Consider the following 24921-nt stretch of genomic DNA (forward strand, 5'->3'; position numbering starts at 1 on the left):
TCAGTGAAAGAGATATATACCAGACAGCTGTAAGTATCCACCTTTGGTTACAAATAGCCAGTGATCAGCTTGGTCTAGAATGAGACAAATAGAGCTAGCTGATCCATTCTCTTACCTGGATAGTGAGCAAGGCTGAGGGGGTGGGGTGTGTTTGACTATCCTGCTCTTTGGGAAACTTCCATGGGAGGTGGCAGTAAACACTAGAGTACCATCTTCTGGCAAAACTTAACAGAAACCTGCTCCATAAAGAAAAAAATGCCAGGAGCACTATGAAACAGGCTCCATGAGCTCAAGGTAATAATAAGATCCAACAGAGAAGTAAGCTTTCACCAGTTACTGACACTGTAAGGTACTATGAGAAGTATTTAATGTTTGCATTAGCACTTACTCTGAAAATCCAGACAAAAATCTGGCAGACAGATTACCTTCTACTAACAGTCTCTTGGTAGGAAGATGCCACCAAGAACAAACATAATATTCCTAAATACCTACTTTTCCTCAGAGGTACTAAATGGGACATTATGTAATACAGCACAGTAGTTTCCAAAGATCTTTTTGTCCCTCAACATGACTTTGAAATACTTCCCAATATTGCTAGAGATTTTATCTACCTAACAAAAGAAGCAGCAGGAGACACAGGATGCTACAAATGCATTTATGCCCTTTACTAATGTGTCCTAAAATTAAGAATGCCCACTCTGGAGATGTTTGGTTTTCTTTCCTTTTTTAAATAGGATATTTATGTATGAAGTACCTAAGTCTTTCACAGAACACAGTCTTCATATATCTTCTTGTGCAGAACCGTGACCCGTTCACACAAGAGGTCCTGTATAACATCTCAAGTTTCTCCTTTAACAAAGATGCTTACAAATAAAAAGTTCATCTCAGGATATAAACTATAGCCTGCAAATTTGCCACTGTCAGAGCTGCCCATATCTGCCTATACATATGTTACAGCAGCCATACTTGTCCTTCTCCAATGTGCTCTTAGATTTACCCTAAAACTGTGCCATAATTTCAACAGGAAGGGTTGAGCTTTCCCATGTTAGTAAGTTGTATTTGGCAAGCAGTTCCTGGTAGCCTGCCACCTGGAACTGCAGTGAGGTGGAAGGGTAGGCTTTTTGCCTGCAAAGTCCCAAGCCCTGGAGGCCTTGTCTCTGCTGTGACTTTTACAGACTTGTTTTTCCTGCACAGCTTTATTTTCCAAGAATCCTGGTAAGATCAAAGCTGTGCATATGAAAGCCACAATTGCCTCTACAATGCCAGGTCCTGAACAAAATATTACTTGTCAGGAATACAGCAATAACCCTAGAAAAGACAGGCTATTTTCAGAAAAGGTGGAATGTACTATACATTCTGCTTCCAGCTCCTGGTACCCTTAAGAGTAACACATCTGTTTGCTCAGAGTACTTAGTTCTGGAGGTGCTAGCTGCAGGGCAAATGAGTTCTCCACTGTCAGTTGGGGCCTAACTTGTACAACAAAATACTAAACTCAGCAGTAGGAAGGCAAGCTTGAAAGTCTTAAGAAGCTTCAGAATTACTTGATTATTCCACTGTGGGGTTTAACGGGGTTTTTTTGTTTGTTTGATTTTAATCCCAGTGCCCATAGACAAACAGTTAAGAAATCTTGAAAGCTTCTAGCCAGCGTGAACATGACAAGTATGCATACTCTCTAGCACATTTCCCTCCCCACGCAGACAGCATTGTAACTAAAACTTTTCCCCTAAGCAACAACTCAGCAATACCCTAAGCATTAACAGAAGCTTACCAGTGGCAGCAAGAAGTTCTACAGGTTGATTTATCCTGGTTTTGACAAGCCAATTTGTCTTGAGCTAAACCCAACTGTTAAAGCTAGACTGCAACAGAACCTGCACAACCTCATTTAAAATAATCTCAAATCTCTCCTGTGGCCATATGCTCTCACAGCACATTAACCGGCATGCAGACAGCTTCTTCCTCCAAAAACTAAATCTGTATTATTTAAGGAAGTGTAGGAATTCTGAGCCATCAGCAAACACCTGCACACTAGCAGGACTAAAGTGCAGATTGTCAAGATTGTCCACATTTGGGAATTCATCAACTGCACTGATGTGGAATGGCATGAGTTGACCTTGTGCCAACCACATTTTATATCAGAACCTTCTAAAGTAGACAAGGACAGCAGTTAAACCGGTCTGAGTCCCACATACCCAAATACACCTGCAGACTGCAGATAGTCCACAGAAAGGGCTACAGTCACAGACTGTTGCTTGTTTCCAAAGAAGCCAGAAACACATTAAATGCACTTCACAGAATGAATTTTTGCCACATCTGTGCACTGCAGATACTACTGTAATACCGTAATTTATTTTTCTGTGTAGAAAATTGATGCTGTTGTCAGGGCTGATGATAAGAAGAGGTGCTTATGGGGGTCATTCAGGTATTAAAAAAAATAATAAAAATATCTGTTTTGGTAAATTGTGTTATCATACCAAGAACCATGAACTCTTTATTTCACACTAACCCAAAGAGAGTGCACATCATTTCATTTGTGGTTACTCCTGTTTAAATGTTTTCTCTTAACATTTATACTTACTTAAAAGCATTTTGGTCACACTATTTCCAATATCTACCAGTGAGCTGCTATCTGGTACTTACTCCTTTCCATGCATGAGCAGCACACCAAACATTCTATAGAAAAGTGGAATCTCAAGTTCTGTTGAGAGTAAAAAGTGAGTCACATGTTTTAAACCAAATGTAGTGTAAGAAATTAAGAAAAATTAAATTACTTCAATAAAGCCACATTCCTAGTTGTACACCTGCTATGACAGATCAGTGTTTAGGCTATGAAGATACAAGGTGACAGCTTGCCCAGAAACAGTAAGAACCAGAATGTTATGAGAACAAAGCAGGTGTACAGTTATAAAGTTTTATAAGCTCTTGAACAAACACCACAATGTTGATTGAAGTCCAAAAGAAGAGGCATGGAAGAATTCTCACATCACAATGCACAAAGGGTACAGTTCTCCTAATGTCTGTAAACAGTCTTCAAAGCACCAAAGGCTGAATGATTTCTCTTACCCAGCCCAGGTTAAAGCAATTTTTCTGGAGGCTTGCCATGCTCTGTGGGAGGGAAGTAGGGGTGCAGCAACAAGCTGGATTTAAAAGATCCCCAGCTGGAAGCACAAATACAGAGAGTGATGTTTAAAACTGTTAGTCCCCTGGAGAGAAGCAGGAAACTCTCTTTATGACCCCCAGAGTATTTGTTTTTCCAACAGTTTCCCAGCTCAGCTTGAGATTCTCAAGGGCAGCAACAAAAAAAAGTTCTCACTTTGCTCAAATTAGTTTTGACTGGTCCCCAGGTTCCCAAGGTGATAATTTAACACCTCATTAACAAGTGCATTATTAGAGGAAATTCAAATGAACCGATTTTAATGCTAATTGAATGTTTTGAACCTCAGCCTGCACAGGGAATATTTTTTTTTCCTTTTGAATACAACAGCAGCCGGAAAGCACTTCCATTTGTGGATCTACTGCTAACAATGGCAAGGTACAAGCTTCATTTATAAATATACTATAAGCTACTTTATATTCAGTTCCAAGTGATGCAATGTGGGCTATTCCTTCACTACTGCTTACACTTTATACTTGCATATACTTCTGTCTTGGGAAAGAAGAGAACTTTACAGTGTCCAATTTGAAGAAACCTATGATTAGGCAGCTAATCGAACTACTGAGGTCATACCTTCACTTGAGGGCCTAACTAACTACATGAAGGTTAAAGTACTAATTGCAGTCTTTTCTCCCCTACAATTTAAGCAGACCAGGCTTAGTTTTGTTACCAGCATACTTCTCCCTGTGCGCATTAACAGTATGGCAATGGTCCTGTCTTCTCAACAGCTCAGGCTCAGTTCTCTGACAACACAGGTGTATGCCCTTATTCTTTTGGCTGTAATGGGTTTAACTACCTTTTCTGATTTAACTGACTGAAGTTTGTTGCACACTGCAATGGCAAGATCAGAAAACCTAGCTCTTCACAACTGAGATGCTCAGATGAGACAAAACCTGATCAAACTGTTGTGCAGCTAACTGACTAGCCTTCAAAGGTTATTCATTTCCAATAGTTCAACAGCTGGAATGGCCCATGCAATTACCACCTCCACTGCTTGTGACATTTGAGTTATGTAGGATAATAATCTTCAATTTCTGTACAGTGTTCAAGACAATGTTCATCCAAAACTTAAGTAACATCTTCAGCAATGATGTTCATGACTTATTCTTTACATGCTACATATGGTGCTGTGATTGGGTGTGAGGTATTCACCTCCTGAAACTGAGATGAAAGAGAGTAAACTTGTTATCAACATGTATAATTGCTGAGTTAATCTCCATGAAAGGAAGTAGTTCACATCTTTTAGAAGCAATTAACACTGTTAGCCTTCCTTCAGACTTAAAACAGTCCAGGATCTGTGGCTCCCCTTCAGTTTTTAATACATGGGACTGCAAACTAAGTTTCATCTCTGAAGGAGGTTAACCAGTCCCCAGACTGGTTTCACTGCGTGTTTTGATTTGCCCACATCTCACTCGGGTTACTTTATGATATTCTTCCACTTGCCTCCAGTGATGTTATCAGGGTAACCAACAGGCTGGATCCTGAACACCAACAGTGCTAACAGAACTCCAGTTGCACAGGATATACGACTGGCTTTTATGCAAATGGCAAGGAAAGAAGTCAACTGGATTCCCAGTCCTAGCGAGATTGTAATAGCGAAAAATCCAGAAACTCAACTGAATTCTGAACCAAACTCAAACTGAACCACTGACGCTGAAAAATTCACCAAGGTACATCACGTACTCAATATCATAAATCCCAACAATACCTCATTTACCAGGACAAGCACCAAGCTGTCTCATTTTCCCTGCAGTCAATTTAAATAACCCAAACACCACATGAACAACAAGAATCAAGTGGCTGTACACTGCAAGTTTCCAGAACTCCATTTCAGGAATCAATTTGTCATCTTTGTGTATACTATGACCCCCAAAAGTCTTCTTATTGTGTCTTTTTATTATTGTTGTTTAAAACAAAGCCTCTATCTACTAAAATATCTGAAGTTCATTCATCTTTGTGGCTGAATAGAAAAAGCAGCATCAACTGAACTGCTGACAACCATCTGCAATGCTTGCTCATTAACAATTTCTACCATGGTGACTCTGAACAGGAAAAGCAGCCCCAAAAGTTTGCTTTTGCCGAAAGAAGCCTTCCCCATTTCTCCTACTCGCCTTGCTATTCTATATATCAAAGCCAAATGTGATGATATGTGCTACACCCATGTAATTGTCACTGGAGCTCTCTGAAGACATTGTATATGCTCAAGATGTTTACTTGAGGACAACTGTTCCTTTGAAAAACTTCTCAAATGATCCAAATCAAGTATGTCTTGTTTAAGATCACATGATGGTCTTCTAGCCAATTATGTGCAAAACAAGTAGCGCAAAGTAAAACAAGATAGACATACAGCACTGCACAAGTAATGCAGAGGAGTTCCAGAAGCAGTACAGGAAGCATCACTACCAAGAACTCATAACATGGCTCTGCTATTGCTTTGGCTGTTGGGAGTGGGTTTTGAAGTCTGGATGAAGGAACAAGTAATATACTTGTATTCATATGTAATTATATTCCCATAACTGTCTTCAGAGAGACTGAGGCTTGCTAGTCACTTACATACATAAACAGTACAGAGAATTAACAGATTAGTTTGAACAGAAACCAAGATACAAGAAACCACTGTCCCAATTCACGCAGCACATTTGCAAGCTATCCATCTTATGTTCTCTGTAAGCAGTCATTCAGATTTTCATAGCATCTGCATTTTGTCTGTGCTGCCTCCTACTAAAAAATCCTATTTAGTCACTGGCAGCTTGCTGGAAAGATTTGAAAGGAGGTATTTACTTTTTAGTTATGTAAAGTTATTTAAAGTTTTGGTAACTACAATGCCTCGTATTGTAAGTTTAGAGACTCCAAATGTTTCACTAGATTTAGAAATAACCTGAAGAGGAGAGAACTAATTTATTCTTGCAAAATAATACACACAAAATCCCTTTTGTCCTCAAAAACTAATTGCTTCCTACGACTTATTCCTCAGCTACAGATCATCTCAATCTGACTGCACAATTTCCACAAAGGTTTGATGCAATGGAGAACAGAAGCTTTTACAAATAGCGTGTGGTGACCAGCAGAAGCAGGCTGACAAACAAACTGCCAAGGCTCTTTTCAAGAAAGCATTCTTGAAGCCATTTGAAGATTAGTCGTGGCCCAACAAACCGGGTTGGGAGCTAGCCATCTACCGTTTTGATTCCAGCGCCAAGTCCTGTGCCCTTTTAAAACCATCACCCTATCTCAGTTTTCCTTTATCCATTAGTTCAGCTTTGCTAATTTGAAAAATCAGTGAAATTTTTGTAATACAGAGTTGATTCAGAGGTGTTTACCAGTGAGCCAGTTTAAAACTATTTCTCTACTTCTCTTCCACAGTTAACAACTCTTACCAGCACCATTCTACTCCACATTTTCTCATAGTCGAAACAACTGCTGGCAGTGGCCCTCCAGAGCCTTGCCTATAATTCTACAGAATCCAAGCTAGTTTTTCAGCCAAAGCTTTAAACAAAGAAAAAAACCCAACTTTGTCATACTATCACTAAGCAGCTGCTCAGTTCACCCAATTGAACTTTTGCCAACTTTATCCACAGAAATGCCTACAAAGTAGTATTATCTCTGAAGCCTTAAGGCAATTAAAAAAATGCATGACTGGGAAACAGTACTGCGCAGAAAATGAACAGAGAAGTATGTAGATCATTCTATCAGGCGTTTATTCTAGCTGAAGGCTGACGTACTGGCTAAGCATCTAACACTTTCACAAGACCTGTAGCTGAGATATCCTGGGTATGAAGGGACAGGACTTTGTCTATCCAGCTATTACATCCAGCACTTCCAAAAAGTGCTATGGTTTGCATAGAAATTGTATGTACAGAGGCTTTTTTGAAATGACACAACTTTCAAACACCAAAACTACTTCTTTTCTCACTAAAAATAGAGGCTACAAATTCTGATGCTGCTTAGCACCAAATAAGCAGGATGTAGTCTGACACACATTTTAAGCAACACTACCAAATAAAAATTAAAAAAAAAAAAAAAAAAAACCAAAAAACCCAAAACGTTTTATTATTTTGCCAAATTAGTTCCTGATCTGGTTCACCTTTCAGCTCTGATGGATCTTGTTGGCATAAGGGCAGGAGAACAGTCTGGAGTAGAACTGACATCCATTCTCCAAGCTTGAACAAGTATCATGCTGTAGCCTCAGAAAAGGGCCAAAAATGCCTGAGTTTGAATACTGCAAACAGAAATCAGCTACAAAAAACCCAAAAACCTGTGCTCCAATTGTATCCATTACCCCTTGTCCTTTCATTGTTTGCCACAGAAGAGCCTGGCTCCATCCTCGTGACACTCCCCCTTTATATATTTATATACACTAATAAGCACCCCTCAACTCCTCTTCTCCAAACTTAGAGACCCAGCTCCCTCAGTCTTTCCTCATAAGGGAGATGCTCCACTCCCTTAATCATCTTAGTTGCCCTGCGCTGGACTCTCTCCAGCAGGTCCCTGTCCTTTTTAAACTGAGGGCCCAGAACTGGACACAATATTCCAGATGAGGTCTCACCAGGGCAGAGTAGAGGGGAAGGAGGACCTCTCTCGACCTACTAACCACCCCCCTTCTAATACACCCCAGGATGCCATTGGCCTTCTTGGCCACAAGGGCACAGTGTCGGCTCATGGTCACCCTGTCGTCCACCAGGACCCCCAGGTCCCTCTCCCCTACACTGCTCTCTAACAGGTCGTTCCCCAGCCTATACTGGAACCTGGGGTTGTTCCTGCCCAGATGCAGGACTCTACACTTTCCCTTGTTATATTTCATCAAGTTATTCCCCGCCCAGCTCTCCAGCCTGTCCAGGTCCCTCTGGATGGCAGCACAGCCTTCTGCGTGTCGCCCCCTCCCAGCTTAGTGTCATCAGCAAACTTGCTGATAGTACACTCAATTCCCTCATCTAAATCGTTAATGAATATATTAAATAATACTGGTCCCAGTACCGACCCTTGAGGCACTCCACTGATACAGGCCTCCAACTAGACTCCGCCCCATAGACTACAACTCTCTGGCTTCTCTCCTTCAGCCAGTTCACAGTCCACCTCACTACCCGATCATCCAGACCACACTTCCTCAATTTAGCCGCAAGGATGCTGTGGGAGACCGTGTCAAACGCTTTGCTGAAGTCGAGGTAGACCACATCCACCGCTCTGCCATCATCCATCCACGTGTTATTTCCTCATAAAAGGCTACAAGATTGGTCAAGCACGACTTCCCCTTGGTGAAGCCATGTTGACTGCCCCTCATAACCCTCTTATCCTGATATGCCTTAAGATGGCACCAAGATAAGGTGTTCCACACTTTCCCAGGAACGGAGGTGAGGCTAACCGGTCTATAGTTACCCGGTCCTCCTTCTTGCCCTTTTTGAAGACAGGAGTGACATTTGCTTTCCTCCAGTCCTCAGGCACCTCTCCCGTTTCCCAAGACTTGGTAAAGATGATGGAGAGCGGTCTGCAATGACCTCAGCCAGTTCCCTCAGACCCGCGGTGCATCCCATCTGGACCCATGGATTTATGGATATCCAGATTGCTCAACTGGTCTTTAACCCATTCCTCATCGACTAAGGCAGACCGCCCTTGACCTATCTTCATCCGGGTCTCAACACCCAACCCCCCAAAACAAACAAAAACACAAACCCACATTCCTTGCTTCCTGCTTCATTAAGCAAAACAGATACTGGAAGAAACCCAAAACAAGCAACGCCTGAGTAGACCACAGACTGCTGGCAAATCATCAGCTAGAAAGAGCTCAGTCATTTTTAAGCTGACTGGAAGACCCAGCCCTTTTGCACAAATTTTCATGTAGCAGAAGTTTTGCTAGTATCTGTTCTTGAGACCAGCACTGAGGACAACTCTTGGCTCGCACAGGTATCTCACACAGACCTCTGGGAAGCACTCAGTGCTAGAACAGATATGGCTGCTGTCTGCCTCTAGTTGCCTCAGTGATAACCTCTCTGTTGAGCAACCACCAACACCAATTGCTGGTACTTAACTCTGCTCTCAGATAACGTAAGCAAACTGAATGAAACCTGATAGAACAGAAAACTTAAGTAATTTCTCCAGCAAGCTTTTTCACTGTCACGTTAGCTGTCAGATGACCCATGTTCAAAAGCAAATAGAGTTCTTCAGTCCACACCACCACCTCGTGGCCAGATGCCTGAAACTCCCATTAACTATGTTCTGCAGTTTGAATACTATGAGCTGCTGAGCTAACCACCACTGACAGATCCCCAACAAACTCCACTATCGTCCTTATGTGAGCTGCTCACAACTTTTTAATTACCTGTGAAGAGGGAAAAGTATCCTACATACAAAGTGCTGTACTATTTCAGTTTCAAGGCAGATTACATACCACAAGTGCCAAGTTAGTTACTTCATGCTGTAACTGAAAGAATCTGTTAGCTACTTGGCAAATTAGACATAAGAATTTGTGGTTTTAACTTCTTTGAATGCACTAAGACTAGTTTAGATTTCCCATTTCTTACTTTCATAATGAAAAAGACAAATATGCTGAATTTCTTCCTCTAGTGCATCAAGTCTACTGATCTTAAGAACTGCCTCCAGCTCCCCAACTGAAAAGGGATTTAAGAAACGTTCCCGTATTTACTTCAACTGAGGTGCAAACATCAAATTATACTAGAGATTAAAATCAAAAGCATTGCCCCTGCAGTCACCAGCACACAAGATTGTAAAAGGTACACAGCAAAATATCCTGAAATCCATCTAAAAAGTGGGGGCAAATAACAAAAGACAGAATGGGGAAGAGAATGGAGAAGAGCTAGACACAAAACAAACAAACAAAAAATCAATACAAGACAATACTGCACCTTATCTAAGGCTAAGATTACTTACCTCTAGCTGGAAATTTCTTATGTTATTAGGCTGATCTGCCAAGTAGACTAGTAAATTGGTTTATTACTCCAGAAATTCCAGGTCTACATGTACTAACAGACAATTAAGGATGTGTCCACTGAATGAGTTACATGTCAAACTCTGTTTAGCTTTCCCCTTCCACATGCTTAGTGTTAGAAAGACTCACCAACAGTTGTACCATCTTCACCCATAATGCACTTCACAGAGGTGATGATTTGCTCCACAACAGGAGGTGACATTGATGTTGCATACACAGCACTGTGAGAGTATGTTCTGAGGTAATCAATCAGCTCCTAACAAAACAACAAGAGGCATCAGACATTGCCTTTCGAGCACTCTCAGAAATGCTTTACTGTCATGTCTTAATCACAAAATAAAACGGGCCACCACAAGAAATCTCTTTCCGAATGTCATAGGAGAGAATAGATATCTCAAAAGATTGATTTTACAGTACAAGTAATAAAGATTTGAAAAGCAAACAGCAGGGACGTCACAACCCATAATTACGTCATGTTCAAAAATGTTCACTGCTCAGGGACAAATGCCTACAACAGACTTGTTTAGCTAACATCACCAGTACTGGATTGCAACAAGGTGTTTGCATTACTCAAGCTGTGAGCACGCTGTGCTTCCAAAGTGTTTTTTGTAACAGTGCAAGTATAAAGCAAATGAGACTGGGGAGCATGATCCACAGATGCTTATCTATCATGTTCAAAATAATTACTTCCCTACAAGTCACAAAACAGGGAACTAGGCCACAAAATATCTTCTCCCATTTATCAGCACAATATAAATAAAGCAGGGGGTGTAATTTAAGAGTGAAAAATCCCCAGCCTACCTCTCCTGCACTTGCCAGTGAACACACTACATCTGTTAGAGGGCAAATGCAAGTCAAACAGGAGCAAAGGACCAACATACAATAAATCTAGGCTGTTTGTTGTTAACTGTAATAAAACCACTCTAAAATACCCAGACTACTCCAGCAAAACATTATGAACACCAGTGTAAATGCCAGGACAGATTCTGTCTTCTGCAACCATAAAATAATGATGGCCTCATAGACAGCACAAGCTGGGAACATATTATCTCTTTTATGTTGCTATCTGTGTGGAGTCAGAATAAAATGAAGTTGTAAAGGGACTTTGAAACAAACTAGGCAAGAAGATTTAAGACCTCTTGCCTCTGAAGCAGTCCCTCAAACAGTAGTAAAACCCAGCTGAGGACTCTCAGCTACTTCACCTTATGCGAAGGGAGTTAATCTTACTAGCTCAGTAGTACCTTTGGAAAAAGATAATTAATATGGTAGTTTTTCTCTTTAGAAGACGTCAGAGTAATTTTAATCTAACTGTAGTAAGCTCCTAAATAGGAATATCTGCAAATCCCATTTTCATTTGGATGGGCTGAAGTAACAGTCACTAGTATTATCTAAAAATTATTGCCCTGATAGGAAAATGGTAGAATTTTACTCTTAAATAAAGCTTAGAAGTCTGATCTGCAAGATACATTTGAGGATATGAGAAAGGGGAAACATGCAATTGCCTATACCATTGCTCCCAAAAGGAGGGGTTTGGCAAGGGCAACACTTTTGCAGTACTTTACAATAGAAGAGAGTCAGCAGCAAAAAACAGAACACTCACAAACAAGCCTGCTCCCACCCCACAAAAAAAGGGAAGAAGTGTCTTTTTAGAAAGCAAACTGTTTAAGTTCAGAGGGAATCAATTCTACCAGACTAACCTAAAGGGATTTTTCTCCAAACAAGCTGAAAAATATCAGTTTTTGACATTCCTCCTGCAAGTCTCATTAAAAGTAATATTAAGAAATCCCTGCTTTCCTGGTTCCTAGTAGTTCCTAAGAAATTATACTGTTCCTAAGAAGTCATACTGTGCCTTCTGTAAACTGAGATCATTGCTGACCATGCGAGAACTCTAAAATTATGAAGTATTTTACTAGACTAGACTCTTTTACACTGCACAAACTTTCACAGTATTAGACAGTATGTAAAATTATGAAACAAATGGACAATCAGGGTAGTTGAGAAACAGATCAATTTTGAAATGCTTAGTGAAGGACTTCACCACCAGCCTGAAACAGCCATGAGATTCCCAGATTTTTACCTTCTTGCCCCCTATGTATCCTCCAGCAGCTCCAAAACTTTTGGTGAATGTTCCCATCATGATATCCACATCTTCTGGATTGAGTCCAAAATAGTCCACTACACCCCGGCCACTGGGACCCAGGGCACCTATACTATGAGCCTCATCAAGGTACAGATAGGATTTATACTTCTTCTTAAGGGCAATCACTTCAGGCAAACGGACTATGGATCCCTCCATACTGTTGAAAAACAGAAATTCACTGTAAGTTGATTTAATGGCTAGGGCCTCTTTACAGAGCCTAAAGTCTCTAATCTTTCTTCACTCTTTCAGTACTTATGAACACACAAAATTTGCTAGGTGCATCATGTTCTGCAGGGAAAGGTCCTCCTTGCACCCAGGGTCCAGATTCTTCAACCTATTTAACACTTCTGGGATTCTGACATATAGACCAAGTAGTAGCAGCAACAGTGAGTTAAAGCAAAGGCATCTGCTCCGTGACATTTTTATAAATGACCTCATTTTTGCTTCCACCCTAATGTCAGTATTCTGATGACATCTACTTACCTGTTGTTTTTAAGAACTGACTAGGCTTTCATTAATAGCACTCAAAAATGCCTCATTTAGTGCTGAAATTAATATTTAATACTATAATTTAAATGCCTAACAGAGCTAAGCCTACTACATGCTCTCACTTTTAGCAGAAACACTCAATTTGTGCAATTCCATTCACACTAGCATTATCTAGTGAGCACAGAAAGAATGGAATAGACAATTTAAGACCTCAGCTCTGATATAAATGATCAGTTTAGGTTAATTAATTTTTACCATATAATCAAGATGTGGGAAGCACTGTGGTAACACCAGCTATTACAGTATTTCCCACAGTGCAGTACAGTACTAGCAACAGAAAGTCCAGGATGCGAGACATACATAGTGCAATTGAATTCCCAGATGAGATTAAGAAAGTAGCTATGAAGTGACAATATTCATAGAGTGATTTGGCAAAGGAGCCCAAATACTAAGCAGCTAGATCCCATGTGGAGGGTCCTAGGAATATAAAGAATAGTTTGTACCTGTATATTCCTTCCACCAAGATAAGAATTTTTTTCCAGGGCCTCCGTGTACGAGGTTGCCCGTGCACAATAGCATCTTTGAGCAGCTTCTCCAGGCTTTGCATATCTGCACCAGAAATTACTGTTAAATGGTACCAAAACAGCTACTAGCTTGAGCTTTGACATGACTAAAGACAGCAATATGCCAAAAATGCACAAATTGCTCCAGTGTGGAGAATAGACTGTACCTAAGCCAATATGCATGGGCTCCATCTAGCTGTGGGCCCACAGATGAGATTAAAGGGAATGGGTGACTGTATGAACTCTAAGGAAGAATTTCATCATACTAAGCTAAAAGCAGAAGTTAGAGCATTAGGCACAAAAAGAAAACAGGGGAAAAGGGAGGCAGGGGGGGAAAGAATAATTAGGTAGGAAGCATGTCCTTGTGGATAGAAATAACTCAAAAAAGAACAAGGAAGCTCAAGAATCAACTAAAGGTAAGTAGAAGATAAACCATAGCACATAACAAGAAGGGGAGCAAGTGCCCTTTTTTTATTACTTTGTTCAAAACTGATGGGACTGGAGGCGTGAAACAGGAAACTACCAAACAAAAAAAACACAACACCTCCCCCACCCCCGAAACCCCCAAAACCCAAACAAAAAAACAAGAAAAGGAAAGAAAAGAACCACCAGTGTAGGGAAGAGAACAGTGCCTGGCATATCAGGAACTAGACAGATGAAATTGCTAGTAGCAATGTATTCTGAAACCTTACTACCTTTGGCCACAAACACTGATCCCAGGAAACCTGACTAGTATAAGCAAATAAATACACATGAAATCAGCTCTTAAAAACCAAACGATCTGAGGAAAGGAGTGGAGATGTGAGTAATTAAACCATAAAAGCTGAAGTGCTGAACAAGAGACATGTAAGCACTATGGTATGAAAAAACCCACAATCAATCATGAAAAGAAGATTGGTAGGCTAGGGCGGTTGTAGCAGTGAGAGGAGTTGTGAACTAGAACTAGACTAGAAATTATACAGCAAAGTAGGTCAGTTAATAGACTGTGAAAAGACAGCTGATGTTCAAAAAAAAGACAAAGAAGCAGTGGAATCCCTGCCTCTCAAGGGAGAAAGGACAAGTTTAGTGCAACTGGGGAGAATGATGGAATATAAACTTCTGCTCTCATGTCTGAAGATGGAAAGATGGGAACTAGGTCTGATCTTAGTAAAAAGGACAAACTGCAGAATAAAGTAGGAAAAAGATGGAAACATTGAACAATGAATTGAAGGGGGATTTTAATCATCCCCCCCCACCCCCCATGATTTCTAAAAACCAGAATATGAAGCCATTAACATCTCAGGAAGATGAAGTTAACTAAGGCAGCAAACACTATAACGAGTAGAACTGCGAATACGTATGTAGCTATGAACTGAGTATCATCTTGACAGGCCAATTGCTTGCGCTTTGCCTTCTGATTCTAACCTACCACTCTATTCTCTTCCACAGATCTCCACCATCTATAAGGTTTCTAGAATATCCCCTCATCTCATCACTGACAGTTTGCACCCCATTCCCATAAATGGTTTCTTCTCCCTCATCACACCTGAGCCCTTAAGATCTTCTCACATCTAAAGGTATCTATCACCAGTGTTCCCTGAAAGTCTGGAACTGGATGCAATGTTCAGAAGCATATCTAAAGTAATGCAGAAGTTTAATGCAAAGCTTATGTGATCTTGCCCATCAAGATTTATGAAGAATTAAGAAAAACAGACTAATAATAATAAAAATCACCGAATGTTACAGTGAGCTCTGTACTTTCGTAAAAAAGTTAATCAAACAACAGAGAAAAAGAAAGAGAACATAAAAAAAAACACCAGTAAGCAGCAGAGGATCCTCTATCAAATAGGGCGAAGAAAGGAAAACAATTTCAGCCACCCAAGCTTTGTTGTCACCGCCACACACTTCAAAGACAGCAAGAGTCACCATGAGATCAGGGACTGATACTATAAAGAGTATTAGGAGCAGCTGAAGAATGAAGATAGTGACTTGACTAATCAAGGACAACCAGGTATTCTCAGTAGAAGCCTAAGCATTTTTACTTTGAAAGTTATTCTAAACAACTCCTCTGGAGGAAGCAGAATCTAGCAAAATGAAAATTCTGTATTATTTTGGAAACAAGTAATTACAACAAGTAATTTGGCAAAATTAATCTACGCTTCATATTCACAAAATTCCTTTTGTATTACATTGTACCACTGCATGGCTGTCTAGTTTAGCCAGGACATCTACACTGGTAAGCTTTTGTTACTTTGAAACAGGTCAGCATCTGGTCCTAAAATTAAACTTTCTTATCGTCCAAGATGTAACCTAGATCACTACAAGACTGCATTATTATGTGACACATGAGTGTTAGTCTAACCATGCCGAGCTATCCAAGTAGCAAGAAGCCATGTTAAAACACTAGTTTCCCTAGACTATGCAAAGGGACAGCATGTTCCTCTTCATACACACGAGATGTAGGCCAGAATAGCTTCAGGACAGAAGTGTTACTAGCCAAGACTGAACATATAAAAAACATCCAATTCCAGATGATTAAATTCTCAGTAGCAGCAGTCTTCTGACCTTTCAGGTAGCCAGCAACTGATTTTCTTGCATGAAACTGGATTTCTAACTATTAGAAGAGATTGTATTTGATATACAGCACTGGCAGAAAGGCACAGTCCACAATCTGATACTTACTGTTGTGCTTAAAGATTCGAATAGTTGCTCCTGACAGTCTTGCTCCAAGCACTAGTGATGCATGATTCAGTTCATCACTCAAAATCAGACAGCCCTGAATTAGAAGGGGAAAGAAGATATTGAAACAGTTATGTTTCACAGCCAAGCATATAACACCTCGCAGCTCTGAACTGCTTAGATATCATCTAAAGAAAGAAAAAAAAATCCAATATAAATGCTTGTAGCCCAGGCAGGACTGGCTAAAAAAAAGTGTGCAGCCACAGTATGGCAAATAAAAACACATAACTGCTGTTAACTGGAAGAACCATTTAAGTTTCACTCTTCCCAGAAGTTCTGCAGCTGAGTCTACCTGAGTATCTCATGTTGGCGATTAGTACTCATACTCCTATGCAGTTAGGGGAAAGAGAAGGCAGAGCAGCTTCCTGCAGTTCACTCAGCAGGCCTACAGTGCTGCTAAGGAAGAGGCCACTGAAGCCCTAGATTAAAAGACCTTATAAAAGTTGCCCTATTTCTTACATTAGGAGGTAACCATTGACTAAACCCACGTGTGCTCCATGGTACAAATGGAACTACTTTGCCGTAACAAGCAAAATTCTTAAGTACTTGGTAGACAGAGGTAACATACAAGAGACAGGAAGTGGAGAACAAAATTGCAGAGTGAAATAGAGTTACTTTCTGAAGCTATTAAACATAACATTGAATTTGTTTGCCTTCTGAAAAAAGGGAAGATAAATCCCTGGACAAATACCAACACAGGCTATGTCTGTTCTGAGAGCAGCAATGATTACAGGTCAACAGCTGATACACTGAGCATTCAGTTATCACTGTGGACTATCAGAATTAATATTGGGGGATTAGCTTGTAAGAGAACAATAATATTTCTAAACAACCTCAGCAATTACCATGCAAATCTGCTGCAACTCTAGAAGTGACTAAGTTAAAAATCCAAAAGCATGTTAAGTTGCTGAAGATTTGACACTAAAACACAAGCTCATTCTATGTTTCTCTATTAACAACTGGTGGAGGGAAGAGTCAAGAATGACTCTGCAATGAGATTTACGAGAAAGGACTGTGAAAAGTACTGCCTGCAGTTACACAAGGAGGTGTCACAGACAATAGGATTATTTTCTCTGCAATAAAGAAAGTTTTGCACTGGAACTGCAATGCACCTAGAAATATGCTGCATCCTGGGAAAGCTCAAGACTGGTCTTCCCCAGAAACTGCACTAAATCTCAAGTGCTCAGAACACTGTTACTCTCTGTATTTCACAGGCTTTGACATAAAGAGCATGGAAATTTCCAACTAACATTTGCTCTTTGGAGCTACTATACCAGACAATGAGTATGTATACTATGTCAGAGGGCATTGCTGTTAAACACTACCTTAACAAAACCTGAACAATCCAGTACTAGAACCATTCTTACATGAAGTAAGAAGAGTGATAGATTTAAAAAAGAGGAAGAGATTAACAGCCTACAAAGACCTTTCCTGTAAAAACAATGATGAGCTCTTGGTAAAGGAAAGAGATTTAACAAATCACTAAGCAGCCACTTTGCACCCCCTGTAACAGAAGAGGATATTGAATTAGACAAAAATTAATTTAAAACTTAAGATGAAGAGTCTAGTATCATCTGCCACTAGAGAGACCGAAAAGGATCAAAGAAGCCACTGATATAGTACAGTACTGATGATCATATGTAACTGAGTGCTGCTACTACAATGGTAAGACTTAAGTTGCATTTATCAGCAAACTTACATTTGATACAAGACCGTCAACACTAACTGGACACTACTGGTATAGAGAAAAACATGTCAGTGAAGATCAGATTTAGCAATTAATTCCACAGAGCAGACATGGAAACTGAAGTGAATGCCCCATTTTACCAGAGTGCTGCATACACGAATTGTGTAATTTCACAAACTAACTATACACAGAAATTAGTTTTCTTACACCCTTCAAGCTCCATTGCTCTAAATCCATCATCTAGCCTCTTGTCAGTCCAGAGCCATGATGAAAAGCTCTGTGCTAAAGGCAGTACTGAATGCTGTTATTAGCTAGTTACAGTAACTACATTTATGATACTTACTTCAAAACAGGCAAGTTTCAGAGTCTATCTTAGCCTCAAATGGTAATCCTCAAATCTCACATTATCTGTGGTCTAGACTCAGCATACTTGGCAGCCAACAACTTTGCTGCCAACAGTGGGTCTTTCCTGCTGAAAACTGTCAGGTACAGAAAGACCTGGTTCTAGTAATGCTTTAAGTGTTGAAATTGCTGTCAGCAATTGCAGTAAATTGCTGAGGTGAGTAGCTCGAGCGAGGACGCCTTCAACGCCAGAGCGGGGGGAGATCAGCGTCCAGGAGCCTCAACTCGGAGCGACGAGAGCAGAGCCACCGAGGGGGCCTCAAGTCCTCGACAGGACCTGCCCAGGAGCCGGCTGCTCAGCTGATGCGAGCAGGGACTCACAGGGGGCGGAGCCAGGAGCAGCGGCACCAGCCCTGATTGGGTAAAAACCTGCCCCAGGGAGCGCGGGCCACCTAGGGAGGTTCTGAATGCTCCATCCCTGGCAGTGTTCAAGGCCAGGCTGGACACGGCCTTGGTGATACGGTTTAGAACAAGGTGTCCCTGCCCATGACAGGGGGGTTGGAACTTGATGATCTTAAGGTCCTTTGCAACCCTAACTATTCTATAATTCTATGATTCTAAATACAACTTCCAGTGTACACCAACCATACCTGTTTTCAGCACCTGCTCAGCAGAAGCTGCTGTTATCAAGGGATAATGAATAAATATCAACTAGGTAATGTTGATGAAGCTTTTGAATTCCTTTGCTGACAACTGTTGATCAGATTATAGGGTACAGTTGGATCCTAGGATAGTCAAGTCATATTTACTGCTATTAAGAGGATTCAGCAGCAACATAAACGAAATGCTCAAGGATTCCACAGGGCAAAAACAGAACAGGTGGTCCAGTACTACATATATGTGAGTAATTTTATTGCAGTGTTTCAGTTTTAAACTAATTAAGTTGCAATATAGGTACCCAGATAAGATGTGAATAATGATTAGCATTAGATCTTATCAGTGACTGTCAAAGAAATTCCTTCTGGCCAAATGCAGATGCCATTACATTTGACAAACTTAAAAAAAAATATCCATGTTCCAAGTACCTTTGAATCTGAAAATGTATACAGGACATGCAGAGAGACAAAAAGAGTAATAAAATAAAATTCAAACAAACAAACAAACAAGAACATCAAAAAAAAACCAACAAAAAAGAAAGGAAAAAAAAAGTTTCAGCAAGCTTGGGAGTGTCTGGGCTTTACTGAGGATTCGATCAATCACTGCCAAACAGACTGTGCACATGCAGACAATTGTGTACTGGGTGGTGCCAGAACTCAGGATTTTTGCTCAGAAATCAAAAGTGCAGTGAGAAGTAACCTCAGGCACCCCCCAAAAAACCCCAAACCCAACTATTTAGTGAATATTTTGAACTGCTAAGTGGTTCTTCTGACAAGAACTCTTCTTCAGAAGAGTGTATTTTCTGTTTGGAGTATTCAACTCGGTATAAGGGCACTTCCAGTGTTACGAGACTGAAGCTTCTTACTACTTCAGTGCACCAAAACCAAGTATGCTCATTACTAACATAGCATAGACTGCTGTACCCATGTGTGAAAAGAGTTAGTTTTGTAAACGTGCAAGTTAATGTGCATGAAAACAGGTATGTTACATGCCTTGGTATTTACTGTTCAGAATCTCTCAAATGGCTGTAAAACCTGTTGAAGTTCAAATGTGAAAACTAAGGAGTTGAGTAAGGCTATTCTCAGAAGGTATTAAATACATACAGTGTGATCCTCATGCACTAAATTTCTCTTTGGCATCAGACTCAAACATCTTTCATTACGGAAAGCATTTGATATTTAAAAATTAATAGACCAAATGCAAAAAGGCAATATGTAAACAGTGCTACTTCACAGTTACAAATAAAATAGCATGTGGTAAGACACTACAGCTAGTCAAGAAGAGATCCACCAGGAAAAGTTGCCAGGAAGAACAAGGCAGCAATTTTATAATCTGTACATATCACAAGTTGAAGAATTTACAAAGTGATCGCAGGAAGTAGGAATATAAATAAATGGAATAAAGGGAAAATAAATCACTACACAGGACTAAGAGTTGCAATAGGCTAGTTGCATTAGGTTAACAGTGAATCATTTTCAAAAGAGGAAAAACCCTTTACTCACCCTATTCTACTCTCAAGTAGGAACTATGAGAACACATATGATAACACTTACTTTGCAGAAAATGCGAACGAAGAGCTCTCTCCATTTCATTCTCCAATAGCTACAAAACCCACAGTCTGAGGTGCAGGACAGTCAGGCTGCTTAGTGTACTGTTTTATGACAATGTGCAACTGCAGCCAAGAAATCAAACCATATCCTGCGTTGCATCAAAAAAAACCAACATGACCAGCAGGTTGAAGAAAGTGATTCTCCCCCTCTACTCTGCTCTAATGAGACCCCACCTGAAGCACTGTGTTCAGTTCTCAGGCCTCCAACATTAGAAGGATGACCAGAGGGCTGGAGCCCTCTTAAATGAAAACAGGCTGAAAGGGTTGGGTTTGTTCAGCCTGGAGAAGATTCCAGAGAGACCTTATTCATAGCAGCCTTCCAAGTACCAAGTGCCAACAAGAAAGCTGGAGAGGGACTTTTAACATGGGCATGGTAGTTACAGGACAATGCAGAATGGCTTTAAATTGCAAGGGGGTAAATTCTGATTAGATATTAGGAAGACAATCTTCACTGTGAGGCTGGTGAGGCCCTGGAAGACGTTGCCCAGAGAAGCTGCAGCTGCCCCATCCCTGGCAGTGTTCAAGGCCAGGCTGGATGGGGCTTTGAGTAACCTGTTCTAGAGGAAGGTGTCCCTGCCAATGGCAGGGGGGTTGAAACTAGATAATCTTTAAGGTCGCTTAAAACACAAACCATTCCATAACTCTATGGAGCACGCAGTAGACATCATCAGTCTTTAAATCTGACCTTGTTTCTCTCAAACAGCTTTTCTACTAATATTTTGGTCCTTCAAAGAAAGGATTTTTTGGTTGTCAAAGATAATAAATTCTGTATACACCAACATGCAATCCAGCTTATCTCTGTGTCTCACTGACACATTTCTGAGTGTCAAGAGCATCAAAATACCTTCAGCCAATCAGTCTGTTCATCAGCCACCATTTCATACACTAATGAGTAGCTTGAGGAAGCAAGCCTTAACATGCTAGTCTCTCTCCCAGAAAAAGAGCAAGATCTGGACTGCTACTGGTCCCACAATGCTGCTTCCCACAAAGACTTTTGTAAAGGTTAGAGATTCATACTGTGGCCTACAGTTTCCATAGACAATATCTGCAGGAGTAGCCATTGAAGAAACCCAAACAAGTAGCTTTTAGAAAAATCCAACCAGCAGAGTCTTTGTTAGATAAGCTTTTGCCAGTGACTTAAGCCATACCTTGCCAACTAAAGCAGGAATGTTCATGGAGTTGGTTGCAAACCCCATTCCATATGCCATTGCAGATTCCACACCTAGGAACCTGGCAACTAGCTTTTCCAGCTCCTCATGTTTGTCCAAGTTTCCTGCACATAAAACAAATGAGAAACTCAGGAGTGAGAAGCTTTCATTATTGTTATAATCTACAAGAAGAATTTCCACCAACCCTGCTGCTCTTTAAATAAAGGGGCCACAAGAGAATACAGGTGGGGGGGAGGAAGCAGGGATGGAAGAAAATTTAAGCGAGCCAACTGCTGTGCCATGTAAACTAAAGCCAGCAAGTCAATAAAGTAAAAGCCCCTTTATTGATTAGTCTCAAGTTCAAAAGCTGGAACAAGTAATGTTTCAAAGACCTGCAATCAGATTACAGACAATCAGGGAACATCCTTTCCTGCCCCAACTTACCCATCTCCTGCCTAGTGCTGCACACGCCAGCTCCATACTGGGACAGAACTTTAGCTGCTGCTTCTTGGCAAGTCCCAGCCTTCTGTGCAAATCCAAGGTAGTTGTAGGAACCCATATTAATAATGTCCTTTATCACTCTCCCTGTGTACCTGTATTTTAAGGACACCACAAGTCAGACCACTCATTATTAAAAAAATTCTACACCAGAAGATTCTTATTTCAGTTTCCTAGAACATACACTGAAATATAAAAAATCAGTAGAACCAAGGATTAAATTATTTCAGTACTGCCTCTCATCAGAGTGAAATAACTAGTGAAAGCGATGCTTCCCCTATCTTACGGTCTCAAACCAGTTCCCAGAAGGGTCTTCCTTAAAGGTGAATTTGTTATCGTGGGGAAAATTGCCTGAGGCTTCTCAAACAACTTGTTTCTCTGACAAACCCCCTCCATTCCAGAAACATACAACTTATTTCTCAGTAACAAAATAAGATCTCTGTATCAATTAACTTGGCACCCCCTCAAGCAGGATATCCTCTAACCACAGAAAGGAAACACATCTGACACTGCTGTGCTAACAGTACGTGACAAGGAGATTAAGGAAGAAGTTTAATGGAAAAAAGTTCTAATTATTTTGCACTTGAAAGGCAAGTCGAGACATAACGAGTTTCACCAAATACAGTGCTGAAAACCTCTTTACATCTAACTTGTAATATGTCATTTCCAATTTGTAAAAATCCTTGTCCTTGAATTTCTGATTTTGTTTCTACAGGCTACTTCAGTTCTGATTCAAAACAACTGAGTTAAATTCAGTTTCTAGCAGCAATATTTACTTCAAGTGTTAGGACTCATCCTAAATTAACACAAGTCTACAAGTAACAGTGCAATTCAAAATATCTACCTGGGTTCTGGTCATCACACACCAAAGTATTAATTTTATTACAGGTGTACGCCCATGAGATGGGCAGTCAGGAGCCTTAGTAAGCAGCCAAAAGATTATACACAAAAAAAAACCCATCTTGGCCAGATGTATTTCAGAAGAGCAAAATTCATTGACTCAAGACAGTGGAAAGTTGAAAACAAACATGATTCACTGCTCCTTTAACCACAGAGACTACAACTTGCTCTTCCAGGCCCTCTACTTCAAGCCTTTTCTTCAATTTTGACTCACGTGAACGTCCAGTTGTAGTCATGGGAAACCCTCTCCATCATGTCCACCCTGGCCCCCGGCACACTGCAGATTGGACGGTTCCAGCTGTCCCGAATGCGCATATAGAGGTTTCTGGTGTAGAAATTTTCAAAGTCCTGGTACAATGGGACAAAGTCCTGAAACACATAAAAATGAAAATATATATTACAGCAAAGTAGGAGTAAGAAGGGTTGTTTCTGTCAGTCAGGTGTAATTTACAAAAAAAAAAAAAAAAAAAAGAAAACTCCAGGAAAAGTCAGAGTTTTTCATCACAAGCCCTGAAACCAATTCCACCCAAGGTGTTTTAATCCTGGAAATCTGTACAAGTGCAAAATTATTTGGGAGTGGCAGAAAACCTGAAAATTCATCTGCTGGTACAAAATCCATGTTACGTGTGATTTCCAAACCTTGTCAATGTGCAAATCTACTATATCTCCAAAATTTCCTCAATAGCACGTGTTTTTTCATCTATAACTTAAGTAGCTCATAGAATCTTAAAGCTCTCAGCTACAAGTAGAAAAAATAATCATGGCATTCGGTCATGCTTCAATTTAGAAAGCCTCAAAGAACTCTAACATATAGGAGAAGAAGTGCTAAAACCTTGGACTTGAAATATCTTGGTTGTCCTGGCAGGTGAGCAGAACATCTCTCAAACATACAATAACCCCTTTGTGAAACGGACAGGCATATCATCTTTGCAAGAGATTTGTATTCAACCTTCAGAGTTAAGCAAAGCAAGGGAACACGCACCAAACAGCATGCTCTGCTCAACTGCATATACAAATAATTTGAAAACTGTGGTAATCTTCTGTATTCTATACTGTTCACAAGAAACACATTTAATACAGCATCACTAGCATTATTATAGAGATTATCATTACAACTTTCCACAATTTCTTGTTCTGAAACCAAGCTAGTAAGCTACATTACAGCACTCCTCTTCTGCGCAGCTTATCAGCACTTAAGTCCCACAGGATTTCTCTGAATGAGTATTTCCTGAAATCTAGCTTCCCTTCCAGAGTTTTTCAGGAAAAGTGACTGTCTTGAATGGATAACACACAGGAATGTCAAACTAACTGTGACAACAAGGACATCTGAACATTTAAGAACATTTTTTCTGGCCTACTTAAAATGATCCAAAGTCATGAGATTTCCTTATTACTATTCAATTAAAAGGAAGCTTGACATTCAGTTGTGATAAGAGAGCATAATTTATTTGCTACTGTTAGGGGGTGGGGGGAAGCCTTTTTAATAATCTACAAAAGCAAAAGGTAGAATTTATGACAAAGAGCCAGCATAGCATTTCTTCCTGTTTTCACAAAAGAAATGCAAACATGGTGAGGGGCATTTTATTTTTGTTGACAGAATAAGCAAGACAGAATATCTGTCTGACCAAGTGTTACAGTGCTTGACAGCTGTACCACTGAAGCAAAACTAGGGGCATTTAAGCCAACTTTTTACTAACAACTCAAACAAATGAGCACTGACAAGCTCTTTAGTTATAATATTTAACTACAGGAAGAATACTTTTTTCTTTACTTTCCTATTTTAATGATTTGACAACTTTGTTTTTTCAGATTGGAGTAAAGGAACCATCTAGGTCTCTTTGCATCCTCCTACCAGCAGCTGCACAGGAGAGACAGAGCCCAACAGTGCCAACTTTTAAGCAGGCACATTTGCATATAAGCCTTCTTCTGATTTGCCTGTGCATAATTACATGCCAAAAAGGCACAAAAATATTAATTTCCATTATTTCAGTGATGGAAAACAGATTATATTTAGCTAGTGATCACTCCTCAAAGGAATCACAAGTATGTCTTCACTCAGCAAGGACAGACAGCGGAAACAAG

At 40.3% G+C, this 24921-nt stretch overlaps 1 protein-coding gene across 1 annotated transcript in view; it reads right to left on the minus strand.

The window, feature by feature from the left end:
- Nucleotides 1-24921, minus strand: part of SPTLC2 (serine palmitoyltransferase long chain base subunit 2) — a 77235-nt gene that overhangs the window by 31917 nt on the left and 20397 nt on the right. Inside the window, exons 3-9 of the mRNA XM_061367514.1 lie at nt 23054-23208; nt 21886-22034; nt 21442-21566; nt 15942-16035; nt 13221-13326; nt 12166-12385; nt 10218-10344 (exon numbers count right to left, since the gene is read on the minus strand). Of these exons, the coding sequence (XP_061223498.1) occupies nt 10218-10344; nt 12166-12385; nt 13221-13326; nt 15942-16035; nt 21442-21566; nt 21886-22034; nt 23054-23208 (976 nt within the window). The remainder of the gene's footprint in view (nt 1-10217; nt 10345-12165; nt 12386-13220; nt 13327-15941; nt 16036-21441; nt 21567-21885; nt 22035-23053; nt 23209-24921) is intronic.

The sequence above is a fragment of the Neopsephotus bourkii genome, unplaced genomic scaffold, assembly GCF_033783945.1.
Source record: "Neopsephotus bourkii isolate Nb327-2 ecotype Australia unplaced genomic scaffold, CSIRO-AGI_Nbou_v1 NB_1376, whole genome shotgun sequence".
Taxonomy (NCBI): domain Eukaryota; kingdom Metazoa; phylum Chordata; class Aves; order Psittaciformes; family Psittacidae; genus Neopsephotus; species Neopsephotus bourkii.